Source organism: Anabrus simplex, chromosome 3 (assembly GCF_040414725.1).
Source record: "Anabrus simplex isolate iqAnaSimp1 chromosome 3, ASM4041472v1, whole genome shotgun sequence".
In the NCBI taxonomy this organism is placed as follows: Eukaryota; Metazoa; Arthropoda; class Insecta; order Orthoptera; family Tettigoniidae; genus Anabrus; species Anabrus simplex.
In genome coordinates, this window is record NC_090267.1 from 497,589,733 (window position 1) to 497,609,332 (window position 19,600).

A 19,600-nucleotide genomic window follows, 5' to 3' on the forward strand; every position below is an offset into this window, starting at 1 on the left:
TTCCATTTTTCACTAAAATTTGTTTGACCACCAATTATGCTTGCCATCATGTTATCCTTAGCTGACTTCTTTGCTATATTCAATTTCCTAGTAAATTCCTTCAATTTCTCCTTACTTCCATAACCATTTCTAACTCTATTTCGTTCCAACCTGCACCTCCTTCTTAATCTCTTTACTTTGGGTAAAATGAGTCGGGACAAGATAAGAAATGAAATGCTACAGATCAACCTGCTAAAAGAAACTATAGAGAGAAATAGGCTTTATGGTCTCAAGGCTCTTTATATATCACCATTCTCACATACCACAGTCAAGGGTCACCTAACCATAAGCAAAAATAAGATTATACCTGAGTGAAAATCAATAAATGTCATTATTTAGAAATTATCAGCAAAATTATTCGCACTGCCATACAGTTTGCATCCACCAAGACACTAATTTCCCGGATATCTGCATCTGTGCAGGGCTCTATTCATAGCAGCGTCAGATTTTTTTTTGTTTATTGAGCTTGTTATCTTCATAAAATTTATATTTAAAAATTGCTGCACTATTACAGTAATTAATACTCATTTCTATTTTGAGGATAGTGTAATCTTTCTAAATATTCCAGAAGTTATTACAATCATTGCTTTTCCTAGTATTGAAGAAATTTTCAAAAACCCTTCAAAATCTTACGATTTCTGGAGGGTAGCACATTAAAATGTGACTTTCCAATATGTTAACTGGTTAACTGCTTGAAGCTGGGCAATTAACCTAAGTAACAGTTTAACAGATCGTTAGCCTCAACCAATGTTGGTTAAATACTAATTTGGTTAAGTTAACTGTTAAATTATTTAACATGCATTTAAATGTTAACTGAGGTTGAATAAACTGGGAGTGAATATAATTAATTTCAGAAACTTATTTATTTAGCGTATGATGAATACAATATTATTTACAATATATACAACTACCATCTCAAGCTCGTAACTAAAGTTCCATGTCAAAATTTAATAGCCAGAGAAGAGCTTCGTTTGAGACACAGTTTAAGTCCTCAATAGAGCCTCTGTAACTACGCAAAGGACACTCAAATGCAAGGTGTTCCACTGTCTGTTCCCCTTGTCCGCAGTCACATTGCGGTGATGTCTTCCATCCCCATTTGAAGAGAGTGGCTCCACATCTACCTTGGCCGGTCCTAATTCGATTTAGCATCCTCCCCTGCCGTCTGGGAAGAGAAAAACCATCTGGGCACTTGCATGGGTTCTCAATGATGTGGTCAAGGAAAATGGAGAAGAATCATACCTAGAGGCCCTTCTCAGGGCCCTCAAGTTCGTAACATTGGCCCTTCAATGAAAATTTGCCAGCTTAACATCGAGGGCATAAGCAGAGCAAAGTGTGAACACCTAGCAAAGATTCTCAAAGAACACCAGACTCATATTTCAGAAACTGATTACTGTAAACAAAAATTATCTACTCTAATCGGAGTTATATCACTACTGACTGCTTTATTTTTGAACATATTCATATATTTTTTGCTCATCATCATTTAACTGTCTCCAGTTTCCTGGGTGCGATGCAAGAGCGCACTCTACTTAAGAGTAAGCAGGTGCACTTCTTCTTCAACTTTACACAATTCCACTCCTCTGGGTCATCTTTTATTTGGGACATTCATCGTGTCCTTGGTCTGTCCCTCCAGACCTTTTTCAAACCATTTTCATGTTACCCTCTTCCGATCCATCCTCTTCAAGTGGCCTAACATCACAATCTTGATGTTACTAGAATTTCATTGAGTGGTTTCACTTGGATGTCTTTGCAGACCTTTTCATTCTGGATCTTATCTCATCTCGTTTTCTTCTGCAGCATTGACCTCAGGAATTTCATTTCCGCAGCCTCGAGTCTGCTGTTATTCCTTCTGTTGATGGTGCAAGTTTCCAGACCTATGTTGTTATTGGTACAAAGTAGGCCTGATACAAAGATGGGGTTAACATAGTTTGACAACAGTACTATGGGTTTTTATGATTAGTTGTTATAGTTCAATATAATTGGTCCATTAGAATGTTTACATAAATGGAATCGAATGCATATTTGTACTGTGTGCTTTATGAGTGAATTGCGTGATGTTTTGATAGTAATATCTGGCAATTTTGTAGGCTGCTGCTGTTGTTAGAGCTGTCTTGAAATCCTGAATATTATTAAGAAAGCATTCTCTTCTTGTCGCGTGTCGTTTCAGGTTAGGTTGGTGACTATTATGAGATGAAGTGCGTTTTAAATGTCATATGTCCTGATTGAGTTGCACGTTAGTTGTACCGTGGAGGCATTCGTGTTGTAAAATAATGTATGTGAGATGTTGAGACCGTGCACTCTGTGTGGCTGCCTGTTGAGATCTCAACAACTATAATAACTAAATATAACAACCCATAGTACTGTTGTCAAACTATGTTAACCCCATTTTACGTCTGAAGAATGTGCTTATAGCACCACATATTAGTACTTTTAATGTAAAGTATTTTAACAGGTATCTCATACCAGTATTTTAGTCCTAAGGGTTCATTTTAACAAGATTTTTACATGCCTGCACCTAACAAAACTAACAGTGTCAAGGTACAACTCTATTTTAAGACTTAAAACAAGAATAGAAGGTGCTACAAACTTGTATTTTAGTATTAAGGATCCATGTCAACACGGTACTATATACCAATATTTTAGTCATAAGAATCCAAATCAACAAGGTCCTTCTACATTGTTCATTTGACTGAACTATAAAAGTGAACAAGAAAACCTTATAAACCACTACATAAAATGTAATTAGGATACTGACAGTCCAATAGTACATCTTGAAGACCCTACATTGGACTTAATATTATCAATGTGTACAAATGCAAAAATAATTTTACTTCATATTGTGTAATATAAATTGTAAAGTGATAACATGTAGAACAGCATCTACCTCCCAGAAAATGTACGTACTTTACTATGTTAGTAATCAATTCACTAGCATTATGTCAAATTGATTAATTATATTCAATGCAATACTTTTGACACTATATGCAGGTGAACACAGGACCTATATACATAACAGCTCAAATAGAGTAGGCCTATAAATCTCATATAACACATATTTCCAAACTAAGATGTACCTACCAACATTCTAATGACAATTGAATTTAACTTAAACATTAATCATTATATGTGATGTTTTTGTAGATATTTTTGTGTATGTCAACTGAAGATGATCCCTTAGGGGTCGAAACCGGTCTTGACCTTATTTACCAGTTTGGAAGTAAATAAATTAGTGTATTGGTAAGGTGGTGACTCATATTATTTTTGTACAGTAATATCTCGTAACTCGGGCTAGTAGAGGGTTTTTGGGAGAGAAGTAGGTTTAAAACGTGATGAGAACAATCAAATCACAATTGTTTTACTTACCAATGTACCTAACAAATAATAATCTTAATATTGATTTTTTATGTCCCCACTTGCTTTCAACTATTATCAGAGAAGCCAAACAAAACATACTAGGGTGTGCATTAATAAAAAATGGGAGACAACAAACATACGAAATTAAACGTTATGATAATAAAATGCGTTTGCCACACCTGTATATATCTTGATTTACTAGTTTCATTTCCGTATTGATAGTTACTTATGTATAGACAAGAAAAGGTTCCACCTTATCAATACAATTTTATTACCGTAAGAGTTAGCTTACAGGACCGGTTTCGACTTTAAATAGTCATCATCAGCTGTACATGCATACCTTTACATATGTGTCAAGCATTAGTTAGTATGCCTTTTTCTAAATTTGGCCACTTAGACATGATGCTTCCCCATGGCATCTCCCTTTAGAAAAAGGCATACTAACTAATGCTTGACACATATGTAAAGGTATGCATGTACAGCTGATAATGACTATTTAAATCGAAACCGGTCCTGTAAGCTAACTCTTATGGTAATAAAATTGTATTCATAAGGTGGAACCTTTTCTTGTCTATACACACCTGTATATATCCATAAATGCGACAAACCTTCCTGTTATTTATTTTTATTCCTCCCATAATGGAACTTTTGGCACTGTCTGGGCGATACCATACCTAACCTAAACAATGCGGTCTCTCTTATCTCATTTACAGCTGTTTAGGTAAATCCTGATGTGATAAATGTAGAGAACACCTAGCTCGATAGCTGCAGTCGCTTAAGTGCGGCCAGTATCCAGTATTCGGGAGATAGTGGGTTCGAACCCCACTGTCGGCAGCCCTGAAGATGGTTTTTCGTGGTTTCCCATTTTCACACCAGGCAAATGCTGGGGCTGTACCTTAATTAAGGCCACGGACGCTTCATTCCATTTCCCAGGCCTTTCCTGTCCCATCGTCGCCATAAGACCTATCTGTGTCGGTGCGACGTAAAGCAAATAGCAAAAAAAAAAAAAAAGGTAGAGAACAAGCGTGAAATATACTTAAAAATAAAGGTCTGGCTTGCAACAGCCGCAGTTATCAAAAGAATGCTTCCAGTCAGCAGGGAAGTTAACGACGCAACACAATTAAAATGAAAGCAGTGATCAGGTTTACTGTGTAGTAGGCCTACTGCTCAACTGATGGAGACAAATGACTGGCCATTGAGTTATTTTGTATCAATATTGCATAAAATGATAATACGATACCCTTATCCCTTTTCTGTACGGGGTTGAGTATGAAGTGAGACAAATCTTCGTAGTGAGTTTTTACGACCACGTGCCCTTCCTGACATCGACCTCATCAGAAGGAATTAATGAGATGAAATGAATGACGTGATATGAATACTTAAACAGATTATATTTACTTTGTATGTAGGCCTAAAAGTTGTGTTCATCATTTATTGAATTTTTACATTTAGAAATACTGCCTTCCAACGAAAATAGCCAGTATAACTCAAATAAATTTGTAGGTTTGTTAAAGAACAGTGTAGAATGTTTACATGTACAATTTATAGCTCTTTATAGCCTAGAAGTCATGCGTTCACTGCACAGAATTTGAGGTTATCACATATTGGACACACACACACACACACACACCCCTCCTTTTTACTCTTTTTGGCTGTAAAAGTTGGGGAAAAGGGGGTTTAATTTGCGAGTAAATACGGGAGTTCCTCATCACTTGTCGTATGTCTGTCTCTTTCCATACAACCACCGTTCCATCCTCATTTTCTATACCATTCACTGATACATATGGTTTTCTTCTATTTTTCATAATGCTGTGTAAGAGCTTCTTGTTGTTTTTGCTGTCCTTTTCTAATTTGGCATTGAAATCCAACCAACATTTTTCTTTTTCCGATTTGATTAATCTCTGAACTTTAAGTTTCAAGTCTCTGTACTACTATTCTAATTCTCTCAGTCTTGATTTCAATTTTTCTTACACCCTTCTGGTTCTCCTTGTCTTTCTCTTTCCTAGCCATATTCCTTTCCTGTATCGCTTTCAGGATAGTGGCATTCCTCCAGGGGGTTTGTTTCTCCTTTACTTTGGTGCTTGTTTTACCAACTATATCGAATGTAGTGCCCACAATTATTTCCTTAAACCTGTTCCACTCTTCTTGGCCTGGTCTTAATTCATCATGTGGAAGGTTGTCTTTGATTTGCTGCTGTTATGCTTCCTTTTTCTTAGCGTATGCTGGATCCCAAACCTTTATCTTTGGTGTACGCTCTGGTTTTGCGCTTCCCATTGGAATGTTTCACAAAGTGGCAGTTAGTAGCTGACAGTGACTATGGAGGCTTTCACTTGGGAAGACTACATTTGTGATGAAAGTTTCAGATTCTTTGTCAGATATAATATAGTATATTAGAGATTTCAGGTTTCCGTCCCAGCTGTACCTTGTGATTTTATGGCTCAGTTTTTTCTTGAAATAAGTATTTTTAATAAGGAGGTTATTCCTCAGGCAAGAATCTAAGAGGGGTTCTTCTGTATTCCTGTTTCCAAACCCATTGGGGCCAATCATATTTTTATATCCCTGTCCATCAGCACCAACTGGGGCATTAAGCTCTCCCATCAATATTACCTTGTCCTCTTCTACATGTTCTTCCCCGTCGTCATAGAAGGCATCTTTCTCCTTTTGAATGCAACCAGGCTGTGGTGCATACACCTGAAAAATGGTCAAGATGATCTTATTTGTTTTCCATCGTAACTTCATTATCCTCTCACTGACATATTCTATGTCTGAATCTGCGTCTACATGTTTACTTAAGAGAAATGCTACACCATTACGTGCTTCATTTGTATTGCCATGCCAGTGGAGAGTGTAACCTTGCGAGGAGATTTTACACCTTTCCCTTTCCACTTCGTTTCACTCAACTCTAGGACCTCTATCTTTCTTCTTTCCATGAGATCAATGAGCTCTTCACACTTAGCAGTCAGGGTCATGATTTTCAAAGACCCAATTCGTTTCTCATTCTGCCTCATAGTGTTTTTTCTCTTGGAATGGCTCTGTTTAACATCAGGCTGCTGACCATCATTCCCAGCTGAGCCATGCAGCGATGAAGTCACATTTGGGATTTTATTATGGAATCCGAGGCTCTTTTTAGTTTTGAAAGCAGTTCCATTGTTTCTCCTTGCTGGCCTACTAAGCCTAACGCTAGAGACGATGTTTCTGTCGGGGTGTTCTCCCTTAGCCTTTGATAATCTCCTATCCAACCTGCAAGGCAGCAGGTTGTACTCGTATTAATCCCCAAGTACAAGGCTGCCCCTTACACCATCTCCACCATACCGAAGTCCAACTACTCCGCTGTAGATGCCGTTGAGTTCTTCACTCCTAACCCTGAGCTAGGACCCTTACCAGATGTTACACACCAGGTCAGTGTGCTCTGGGACTCAAATAGGCAGGGGCGCCACTGCTTGAGTAGAGCTGCCTCAAAGAGGGTCCCTACCTGCTATAATTTAATAATAATATCCGCACCTCCAATTGAAGGGTTCCAATATATAGTCACAAACTATGAAAATGCATTTTTATGGGAGAGTGTTTTTAAATTTTTTTCATCATCATCATCATCATCATCATTTCCTTGCTCAATTTCCTAAAATCAGTATTGTCCATATTTGGAGGGTTCTTTAGCTTGGACCATGCAGATCTCTGTTGTTTAGACTACTGTAATGTTAGTAATCGCCATCGTCGGCTGATACTCGTATCTGAGTTTTTGTTTCACTCCTACAGGTCCGTAATTAAGCACTAAGAGTTAATATACTGTGAATTTTAGTAGTGCTGTATGACAATATACAGGACTTATGATTACATCTGATGCACTTTACTCCCTCTCTTTTTGTGGGCATGTATAAAAGTTCTCTGTCTTCATTTGTATTACTACAAATGGTAGTTTTTGGGAGACCACACTTTATATTTATATACCTTTTTCTAACTTTGGTTTATTTAGAACAGTTTGTTTCATTTTCTCTTAATTTTGGAGTATCCTGTCAGGAAACAAAATTTAGGTACATTCATATTTAACAGATATACAGTAGAAGTCCGTTATAGCGAGAATTCACACCAGCGGAAAATTTACTCGCTATAACGGATTGTCGCTATATCCTATTTTTGTATAAAAGTCGCAAAACCCCCATACACATTAAAATAGGTATGAAACGGCAATCAGTTTGTTCAAAACTTGCGTTTCTGCTGATGATATCCACACTACGACTTACTTATTTGTTATTTTTCGTAATCCTATACTACGTGAAAGTGTGTGTTTAATTTCATTCTGAAAAAAATGACATTTTCATATTTCTCCGAATTCACGACGAACTCTACTTTTTCCTTCAAAAAATTTAAATCAGGCTCAAGAAGTGCTTTGTAAAATCATATAAATGCCTTTGTACAGTAGCCTACGCATTTATACACTATTTTTAGACGCCGAACATTTCGTTATGTCGCATTTTTTTGCGGCTGCACAATTATTCTTTATTTCCGTGGGTTTAATGAGCATTAACTTAAAATTGGCATCATAATACCGAAGAGAACCCGTTGAAAATTTGCCGGCAATACCTATTCCGTGCTTCTCTACAATACGGTGATCCATCAGGAAAATATTCTTGCTGTCTATGAAAACTGTTGCGGTACTTTTATTCAGCGCCAGATATAACCGGCTACCGCTACACGCACATCTCGCTTGCCGGGTTCAGCCAACTTCAGAGGCTAGCGTGTATAGGCCTAATCGCGGACCTTGAAGGTCAGCGGACGAGTTTACTGTGCCACAGCATGGCCTTTTCGGCCTTGCGTTTTTCGTGCACATGCCTCACAATTTCATTTTCGACTTCTTTAAAGCGTCCTTGTTGCGGACTACTGAATGCATATTTTGTATCTTTGTCTTCGCACTGACGCCAGATATTGGCTTTAGTTAGGCCTATGCCATATTTTCTTGCGGCTGCACAATTATTCTACATTTCCGAGTGTTTAATAACCATTAACTTAAAATCGGCATAATATTGACGTGAACCTGCTGAAAATTTGCCGGCAATGCTTGTTCCACGTATCTTTACTACTATCCATCACGAAAATATTCTTGTTGTCTATGAAGCTTAATTTTACTAAGAGTCAGGTATAGTAGACGCATTATAACTCTGCCACTGAGTAGCTGTGGCCTTTCTAAGAATTCGAAGGCTCGCATGTTTTGATACCATTCTGCAGATTTGAGAAACGGTCTTGTAGAGGCTAATAGAATGTAATTCTCTCTTCACTATTTCCCGAGATCCAGTGACTTTACGCACAGGCACTGTACAACCAGTTGTCACGGCTAGCGATGTATAATAAAGAGACGGTCGTTTTAATGTCAACGAATTTTGTGTGTCAGTGCGCGTGCGGGGGTGAAAAGAAGCAGCGTGGTTACCGCGAGAGTTGCCAGTGGTATTCATTACTGTTAGGCTGTGAATGCAAGACGACCCTTGATTTTTCGCATGAGATTCTGAGGAAAAAACGTCGTCTTGGATTCAGAGAAATACGGTATCACTCCAGAGTTTTCTTCTGTGTGATGAAAACACATTTGAAACGCATGTAGAGAAATTTACATGTGAATAGCCTTTCGGAAATTTAACTAGTGAATATGAACTATCCTCTGAAATCAGTGATGTACTCTGCCATATTGTAACCGTCCAGGTTTCTCCAGCCATACTTTTACACGATATCACTCTATATCAAGATTATCCGCCATCGGCAATTATTTATATGACATATTTATTTTAACTTCAATCATTTGTAAATAAGGTTTTTGGAATCATATTGTATATATTACATACCTGCCAACTTTCCCGATTTAGGCGGAAGACTCCCGATTTTCGACAGTTTTTTCCACCTCCCGATTATTCTATTATTTCTCCCGATTTTAGCTTAATTTTTGGTGAACTTCAAACATTTATTTTCAAATCCCGCCGTTTCAGCTTTTTTATGCCAGTGGCCAGAAGTCCTTCACTCATTGGCCGCTTTCAAACGAAACATCGACGTTTTTGAATGCGAGAAATGTTTGCGAATGTACGATGTTTATTGAAACCTTTATATCGCGACGCGTGTATCGATTGTCAATGTCTCGTTCTCGCGTTCTATGTTGGTGTTCATTCACATCAGTCTAGTCGATTCCATTCTCTTTGGTCGATTCTAGAGACTCGTCGCTAGATATTGAGTGTTTCGTAGTAATTTAGTGACAGAATTTCAATGGTAACTACTACAACTACTAGTGACTTTTCTAGAGATTTTACGAGCCATTTGGAGACAATTCAGACTAATTTTTATTTATCTCAATATAAATAAAACGAGAGTTTTGTCCGTACATTGCTGAGAATTTAAAAAGAATGATATTTGCGTACCGGTCACGACCATCCATAGTAACAAGGGGATATGCACATTTTAATTTTCCGTTATTTCTGTCTGTCTCTGTCTGTCTGTCTGTCTGTCTGTCTGTCTGTCTGTCTGTCTGTCTGTCTGTCTGTCTGTCTGTCTGTCTGTCTGTCTGTCTGTCTGTCTGTCTGGCTGTCTGTCTGTCTGTCTGTCTGTCTGTATGTGCGTACGCACGCTCATCACGAGAAAACGGCTGAAGAGAATTTAATGAAAATCGGTATATAACGTCGGGGAATAAGTCGCTACAATCTAGGTCATAAATAATTTTATTCACGCTGAGTGAAATGGTAGTTTAGGGGAAGGCCTAAAATTTAATTCTCAAATATTTATGTTATTATTGGCCCTATCGATAAATACTACATAACTAAAGTTATATATTATAAAATTTCCTATCATTTACGTCTTACACATTTTTACCGTACCGGCTGTGATGATAGAGATATTCATGGATTCGGATTTTTTTGCTAAGTCCATATCAGTGCCGGGATACGTGAAAATGGGTGAACAGAATTTTATATAAAGTCGCGGAATAAGGAACTACAGTCTACGCTATACATAATTTTATTCACTCTGTTCAAAATGGTAGTTTAGGGGAAGGTGCCAAAAATTTAATTTTTAATTACCTATCTTACTGGTCATATTGAAAAGTACTACATAACAAAAGTTACAGAGAATACAATTTCCGATTATTTATGTGTTATTAAGTTTTACCATACCGACTACAATAATATTGGTGGTGATGGTGATTAAATTGTGAAGATAATAAGAATGAGAAAAAAGTCATGAAGGAACAATTGCTTAAATAACACAAGAGGTTGTCATGAAAGAAAGGAGGACTCACTTGACATTAGATGCTCTAAATCGCAGATTTGGAAGAAAACTAAGTGTGAAGGCCTCCTATATAGAAAGCTCATAAAATTGATCAGCAATAACATTACATTGGCCATTGTTTGTTGTGATGTGCTTTGTGTGTTCTGCTGCCATTTATCTCCGATAGATAGGATTACTGCTGCGTATTGAGTATAACAGCCTGCCTGAATATTGGCGGGAAGTATCTGGGGAGTGGGGAGTTAGATCTCTCTCTTCTTTAGCATGCCATTCCTCTGGTTCATAAATTTTCTGATACTACTGATACGTAACACACTGGATCAGCATAGTATTCCAGCTATTCAATCCCTCCTCTGAGGCAGTGATTGGAATGAGCAGTGTGCACACTTAAACGGAATAATTACACAGGAGTATTCGCGGCTGTCTGCAGCCTGGTCATTCTAGCTCTGAAACTTTTGAACTGTTAGATCGACACCGTAGTACATTTCGCTAAAAGTGAGAAAATGTGCTGTTTTCATTTTATTGAATATTTCATATGATAACATTGCTTTTTATCTCAACATTCATACTGGCGTCATTGTAATGACCTATGTTGACTTTAGTTGGGAAAACTATAAGGACGGTCTTTCTGAGAATTCCGTAGCAAAGCACGGGTTCATCAGCTAGTTATTTGATCCAAATAGCATTGCGCTTTGCATAATCGCACGGGCACTTGGTGCAATATATTAATCAATGCATTTGCTAAGTAGCCTAATGGCATCTAAGTGCATGACAGATTCACACATGCGTTCATACTATTTTCAACAGGCTTATCATCTCACCGATCATCTCACTCACATACTTTCTGTGAGGGAATAGAGGTGTGTAATTTTTAGCCTTCAAGCCTCGTATAGCTACAATCGGGCTTTGAGACAATAAGTATTATAAATATATTGTAGTACTGTATTGTGCAAGACATGTAGAATAAGCAGTTTTGATCAATTGTATCTCCTGATTTCTCCTGATTTTTCCTGATTTTCATATCAAAATCTCCTGATTTTTGGTTTTGTAAAGTTGGCAGGTATGATATTAGAACATCATTTATTATTTAAATTATTATATTACGTAGGATAGGAATTCATTATGTATTGTAAATATGGTCAGTGTTGAGACAGAGTTGTCATTTCATCTCATACTTGTGTGCACGGAAAAGTTATTCTTGAAGCGGGGAAGTTGGATGAGTCACTTGGTTAAACTCATGAGCAAAAGGCACTACACAGCTACCTGCGTGCAAGGCTAGCAAGCCAGCATACTACATCATCGCCACCGCCTACTGGTTACTTGTGAAAAAAGAAGAGGGAGATGATAATGCGATCTACGAATCAGATGCTTTGTTGTATAGATTTTTGGTATTGAGCTATTACCAAGAGTGGGGAGAGCCCAGTGATATATTATCTAGTGCGGAGCAACCCTTAACGACACATCACTACGAGAACGCCAACTACTTTATTATTTTTGAGACAGTGAGTGGTCGCTTCGAGACATAGTTATTTTCGTACAGTGTGTTGTCGCTTTGACACAGTACTTGGCTGCTGTGATGTTGTCGGATCAGGGTGAGACGAAACAAACTTACGGCTTGTGAGATATTCAGTAATTATTCTGGACGAAGAACTACGTTTAGTTCAAGTCCATGGCGTTTGGTACAAGTCTGTACTGTATCAGAATAGCTAAGTTGGATTGAGATTTCTGCTATCATGGAAAAATTCATATCTCTGAATTTTCTCCTCCTACGATCAACACTGATCAATTTTCACAAGTATAGAGCCAATGTCTAATTTAAAGATTAGGCAATTAGGGAGTGCTAGTCCAGATAGCCCAAATCACATCACAGAAGGAAGGAAGGAAGGAAGGAAGGATGTCCATGCAGCCAATTCTACAACGAGAAGAGGGGAACAAGTAACCACGGAATATAGATGACCTCAATGGAAGCTGCAATTGGTGAGCTTCAATTAGATAAAGCAAGCAACAGTTAATTTTAGTAACGTAAATTCTTAAATCCCTCCACGCTTAAAGGAACTTTTCCGATTCATCTCATTTTTTGTATAATAAATTCATTTGTATTTTATATTGCGTTAATTTTCTTTCTCAAGCGATACTTGATGGTTAATTATTTAAAATCCTACCCCTGTGATTTAAGTATAAGGATGCTAGTAAATATAAATTTTGCTTTACAGTTTTGTTTAAAACTGTATCGCTGGCGCCCAAACATTACATAGAGAAATGGGAAACCATGGAATGTTAATAGATTCTATTTGCGTGGCAATTTGCGGGTATATTTATATTCATATGTCCCCAGGTAATAACTCTCGTCTCCTCTAATGAGAAGCTTAGGACAGCGAACAGTTACAATATCTTGAGGTGTATCACATACGGTACTTACTTAATTTCAGTATATAACATTAAAATTAAGAGATTGTTTATTTCAGCCGTTATTTTTAACGAGTTAACAACTGCTATCGGCCACGTTATTTATGCATTTACAGTATTATGAAAACTTGTTATTCTCTTTCATTTTGAATTTTCTTTAGAGAATAGCAGTCGTTGGGTATTACTAATAGACTCCAGCATCGCCTTCGAATGTCGACGAGAGAGCTTGCAAATGTACGTAGTGAGAAAACTATACAGTACCAAAGATGATCGATTGCATTTTGTGGCAAACATTTTGGTTTTCTTATTCAAACAGCGTCACCTACCCTAACTTAACCGTACTATACATATGATGAAAACATACTTCAAGCGGCACTAGATAAATTATAAACTTCTCGCTATAAATTTACATGATAATAACATTTCCGTAATTTAACCAAAAGCGAGAAAATGTAAACTAACCTGTGAAATCAATCTTGCACTCTGCCATATCTTGAGGTGTATCCCATTTTCACTTAATTGTAGTATTTAGCATTAAAATTAAGCAATCGTTTAGTCAGCCTTTGTTTTTAATGATTTAAGACCTGTTATCGGACATGTTATTTACGCATTTATTGCGAAAATATGTTCTGTTTCATTTCGAATTTTCTTTACGGAACAGCAGTCGACGGGTATTACTAATAGACTCCGACATCACCTTCGAGTCTACGAGAGAACTCACTAGTGGACATAGCGAGGAAACGACACCAAAGGTAATCGATTGCATGCATCATAATCACTGAGGTGCATAATTTTCAATAGCGGAAAAATTTGCGCGCGCACGCTTAATCGCTTGTAATAACGAATGCATCAGTGATAGGGCTCTCGCTGTAACCGAAGGATAATACACAGTTCACTATAGGAATTTTGAAGGGACAGCAAAATATTGTCGGTATAGCGAGATTCTCGTTATAAGCCGTACTCGCTATAGCGGACTTCTACTGTATTCACAAGCCACAACATTAAAATATGTTTCTCATATCTTGTGTACAACACTGGAACAGCAATGAATTTATAGCTTAAACTTGCAGAATATGAGTCAATAATTATTAAGAATTAATATTTTAAAGCACTTTATTGAAGCACTAATATATTTTTTAGACATGGTTATAAGCCAGTGGAGGCTAGGTTAACCAAAATAAATCCAGAATTACCCTACCTGTTTAGATTCTCAGTCTGATTCACTTTGTTTAGGATTCCACAAACTTTCACTGTCAGTAAAATTACCATTATCAGTTTCAAGCTTGATCATAATCTAAATTTTCATTTTCATGAGAAGGAATCAAAAGTCTTCTCTTAATTCCAGCCATTTTCTAGTGGCTCGTGATTGTATCTTCAGGAGATTTGTTAGACAAACAGGATAGCAGAAAACAACATTAGCTTATAATATCTTAACCTGCCGCCAGATGTCACTCAGTGGTAAGTGTGCATAGAGACATCTGTTGAAAGGCAACACAACTATTAATAAAACTTAAAATCGTTATAATGTGGCTTGTGACTATCTCTGACAGTTGTTAAATAAATTAGTTTAAAACATATTCTATATAGAATTTTAGACAAATGGGTGTAAACTATAATCTGTTTTCATGCTCGGTTTAAGCTAAGATTGGACTGGGCTGAGCTGGACCTGACAATCTTGGACCATGCAGACCTCTGTTGTTTAGACTACTGTAATGTTAGTATTCGTCGGTGGTGGCCAAGGTTTTTTTTTTTCTCTCCTGCAGTTCCGTGATCCTTAGTCCATACAATGAAGTTGGCGCTGATGGCTTATCAGACCAATTTCTGCATAAAACATGCGGCCAAACACGTTGCATCCAATAGAAGGTGGGGGGGGGGGGGTGGCAGTGTTTGACGTAGCTTATTTCTCTGGCGAGTTTCCTCTTCCTGTCTTCGACGTTCCTGCTCAAACTGTGCAACTGCAGCTGAGATGGTAGCACGCCAGCAAGGGCGATCCAGTGCAAGAGTATGCCAAATATTTGGGTTTATATCTACTCTTCTCATGGTCTGCTTAAGTTGGTCTTTATATTGCTTCAGAGGAGCACCACGAGTCCTCTTGCCAGTGCCGAGTTCACCATACTGGATTTGCCAAGGGAGTCTGCTGTCACTCATACAATAGATATGGCCTGCCCATCTAACCGATAACCAACAATGGTGGCTTCGATACCGTTTAGCTTTGCTTTCTCAAGAACTACTATATTTATCTTTATAGTCATCCGATTTGATGTTCATGATGGATCTAAGTTTTTGTTGATGAAAGAGTTCCAGTTTCTTGATGTCCCGGTGATATATGGTCCAGGTTTCACACCCATAGAGTAACGTAGAAATAACACGTTGGTACACCATTATTTTCGTGCGGACACTTAGATCTTTTTTCTGGATTACACGATGTGAGAGATGTCCAAAGGCCACATTGGAGCCTGTATTCTGTTTTCTACGTCCTTCTCAGAGGTACAGTGCGTTGAGAGAATACTCCCAAGGTAGGAGAAGTGCTGCATACTTTCCAGAGCTGTGCCAGATATGGTGTTATCAAAATCTGAGGGGGGTGGTTCCAGGAGCAGGCTGAATAAGCACTGTGGTCTTCTGAATGTTGACAGTCAGGCCAAAACGTTCATAAGCTCTGTTGAAGCAGATGACAGATTGTTGAAGCTCGTCTAGTGTGTGGGCTAGAGAAACATTGTCATCTGCATATTGCATTTCTGTGACCTGGGTGGAATAAGTTAATCTTTTGGAGCAAAGTTTGGCTTAGATTAGAGGAATTGGATAGAAAAGCCTGGTTTTTAGAGGTGAGCCTCTACTTTGAATGAGTTCAAGAGGAATGTACTGTAGTCTGATCCTGAAGCTTTCCGTTTTCATTCTGCTGAAAGCTTCGATGAACTGTTGGAAATTTGGAGGAGTGTCCTTCCAGGGTTGGGGAGTATGCGGAAGAACATGTTGAAGAAAATCTTCAGCAGCAGCAGAACTATGGTTCAAGAGTGAGCTGAAGTGCTCTTTCCATCGTTTCAAGATGTCCTGGCTGTCTGTAAGAACAGAGTTCCTGATGATGAGCGGACAGGACCATACAGCTTTTTCAGTCCTGTGTAAAAGTTGCATAAGTCCCTGATATCTGAGAATTTCTGAAGTTCCTTGGCTGTTTGCTGCCACTAGTTCTTTATTTCCCTGATTTCAGACTGACACTTCTGTTTTAGTTCTTGAAAACGCATTTTCTTCTCTCTGGTGGATGGATCTTGAAAAACAGATAGATAGGCATCCCGTTTAGCCCTGATGAGGTTCAAGATTTCACCAGTCTTGTCTCTTCCTTTCCTCATAGCCAATGAGGATATGAGAATAGGATATGAATATTTGAAAAACTGTTAGAGAACCTTTATCTTCTTCTTCTCCTTCTCCTGCTCCCTTTATCTGACTCCCTGTCAGGTACGGTAATGGAACAGTGATTTACATTTCTGCCTGCTCTTCTACCACCCCTTTCTGAACACTCTTGGCACATCAGTAACTCTTCTCTCCAGTCTTTCCTTCACTTTCTTCTACATGATCTATCTCCGGATCTCCCATTCACCGTCCATTTGAGCATTGCTCTTGGAACTACTTATGTCCTGTCCTGATATGGCCATTCCAGTTAAACCTGTTTCTATTCTTTTGTATAGTTTCTCTATTCCCTGTCTGTCCCTTATCCCTTGTGTTCTTTACACAGTCCTTCCTTGTGTTTTGTAGCATGCTTTGCAGATACTTCTCAGTTTGGTGTATTCTGCTTTTCACTCTGGCAATTGTAAACCTTTTTTGTGCTCATGTTGAAACTTGGAATAAATTGGTCCTGTACACCACCCGTTAATTCCATACTAGGTTTCTTATGCTCTGATAGAATCTTCCTGCAAGTTGTGCCCTGTTATTGTTCCATCCTGTAACACTGCGCTTCCCAGATATTTGAGCATCTGTACCACCTCAGATGGCTTATAAGGTAATTTCATCACTCCTCTTCCTTGCCTCCACCATTGTTTTATTCTTGTCCATGCATGTTTTCATTAATTATTTTACTTTTTTTTTCCTCACTCTTTGAGCTCCTCTAATACTGTATATTTTTTCCTTGTCTTCTAGGAACAAGCAGAAGCAATCAGACGTGAGCAGGAAAGGATAGACAAACGAGTTTATGGAAACTGGCGTCGTTTGATCAAGGGACTAATGATCCGAGAACGCCTGAAGGCAAGGTATTCATTTGATGAGCCCTCAGGGTCCCAAAAGAAGAGAAGTAAGAAGGTGAAAGTGTCCAGTAAAAGGCGCAAAGTTGAAAGTGATGATGATTCTGAATGGGAAAACATAGAATAAGTTTACTTCAAGTGATGATAGATACTTCATATTTTCCAACTCAGGGTTATTGTAAAAAGCAAAACCACATTTTTATTGTTGAGAAGTACAGTAAAACCTCATTAATTTGAAGTACGTAGAACTCAAAAATTGGAATTCAAATGACATGATTTCAAATTAACCATCAGTCCCAAATCTCCAATCGCACAGTAATGTAACAAAATTATTTTAATTTTAACACACAGTTGGGCACTGTTAAAAACAAAAGGTAAAACAGTTGCTTGACTCAGCATAAACAACCCTATTTTCACAACGCGATCAGTAACAAATAAATGCAATAAAATTATTAGGCTAGGTTTATGTTACTGTACATCACTCATTCGTGTACATGCATGCACAGAAATGGTGTCCTGACATAAAGATTCAACTCTGCCCCATTCCAGTACTGAAAAGGAGGGGAGGGATTGAAGGGTTAGTGTTGAAGGCCACTCCAGTACCGAAAAGGGGGGGAGGGGGTGAATGGGTAGTGCGAAGGCACAGTGTGTGTATTGCTATGCATCCACCACTGTGTCCATTTCAGTCACAACAGTATTGTAGCGGGTTGTCTACCTGCAGTAATGTGTTAAGCGAGGACATTGTTTATATCGGGACACAATTTCTGCGCATGTCTGTACAAGTGTCATCATAACTCGGTTTGACAAAGGGGACAAAAGTGGAACAATTAAGGGGAAATTTGTAACCTTGTATGTGAGATCAAAGCATAACACTGTGTAGACTTGTGTAATTTCCATCTTGAACAAATTTACAATAGTTGTGTTAGATGGTTGAAGTTCATGAAAAATGTTTACCCTGAAACATTTTCGTATAATAATAAAAACATTGAAGATGTCCTTCACTGCATAAGAGTTTACGATACACGCTGCACTGCTTGGCATCTGCCGTATCATAGGATTCCACTTCTCCGCACACAAAGTACCACGTTCTGTTACGTTGCTCCTTAAATGGAACCATCCGTTTGAACACCGGAATTCTAGCCCTAGCCTCAACACTGCCTATTCACTTTAGATTATAAAACTTTGGCATCAAATAGAATGTTGTTATTTTGGACACGACTAAACCCCTCCAAAAGTTCGTCCTCCAAATCGGAATGTTTGGGCTTGCATTCTCATTCGTTTATCTGTATTCTATCCTTGCATAGCTTGTGCTTCAAAGCGCTGCCATTGAAAGTGTAGAGAGTGGAATGCCGGATTCCTTCGCAATTTCTATTTTGCTCTTTTGTACCTTATCTACTCCTCGTGTAAGTTTTCACTGATTGTCTTGGAAGGGTACTGTCTTTTGATAATTTTTAATACAAAGTTATACTAAAACAATAAAAATAAGCTAACGCCAAACTTTTACGGTATCATCACTCGAAGCTTATTTCCTTTCAGAGTTTGAAAAGGATGAGAAATCATTGTGCACTCCCTTGACACAACTTTTAATTTCTGTGATGTGCACAAACTTCACTCGTAGGTTACTTTTACTCACAGTTCAGAAGCAGTCAGCACTTTGTAAAAACACAGTACGGTCTATTACAGTAGGCCTACCTTATTGACTGAAACAAAGGAAATCCTTGCATGCTGCACTGACAGTCAAACAATTCACACCAACAGTAAAAGGAGAGAGTGGTCATTATAGAGTTTATCGATAATTTCAAAATAAAACACACCCATTTCCACTTTAGGGACTGGCATAATAATTTGAATTACAATTTATTTGTATTTGTACATCCCGGGGACTTAGAGTACTTCAAATTAGATGTTATTTTGAACTAACTGAGTTGGAATTAATGAGGTTTTACTGTAATTGTTCGCTGTTTACTGTCCCATATGTTTTTGGAGTTATTTTGGCTACTGCTTAATCACACATGTAGTTCTGTGATTTTCTATTGTACTTTAATTGAATACATTCATAGTTTATCTCTTCTCCTGTCCTAATGTAGGGGTGATGTATTTCCTTGTTTAACCCAATCTCATCTTCCTTATCTTTTAGCAAGAAGGGTCTGGAAATTGCAGTGTTTTGTAGGCTGGTAGGCATTTACGGAAATCAACATGAATGAATGAATGAATGAATTAATTAATTAATTAGCCTGTAGTGTCCCATGAAGGGCAAAGGCCTCCCTCGAGAGGAGGAGCTCTGTTCCATTGATCTTGCGTGGTGAGCTAGTCATGTGAGG

General features: G+C 38.1%; 1 protein-coding gene across 1 annotated transcript in view; it reads left to right on the top strand.

The window, feature by feature from the left end:
- The window catches only part of Xpc (DNA repair protein complementing XP-C cells homolog), a 64,716-nt gene extending 45,334 nt beyond the window's left edge, over nucleotides 1-19,382 (top strand). The window contains exon 6 of the mRNA XM_067143975.2: nucleotides 17,179-19,382. Within this exon, the coding sequence (XP_067000076.2) occupies nucleotides 17,179-17,406 (228 nt within the window). The 3' untranslated portion in view covers nucleotides 17,407-19,382. The remainder of the gene's footprint in view (nucleotides 1-17,178) is intronic.
- Nucleotides 19,383-19,600: the final 218 nt, after the last annotated feature.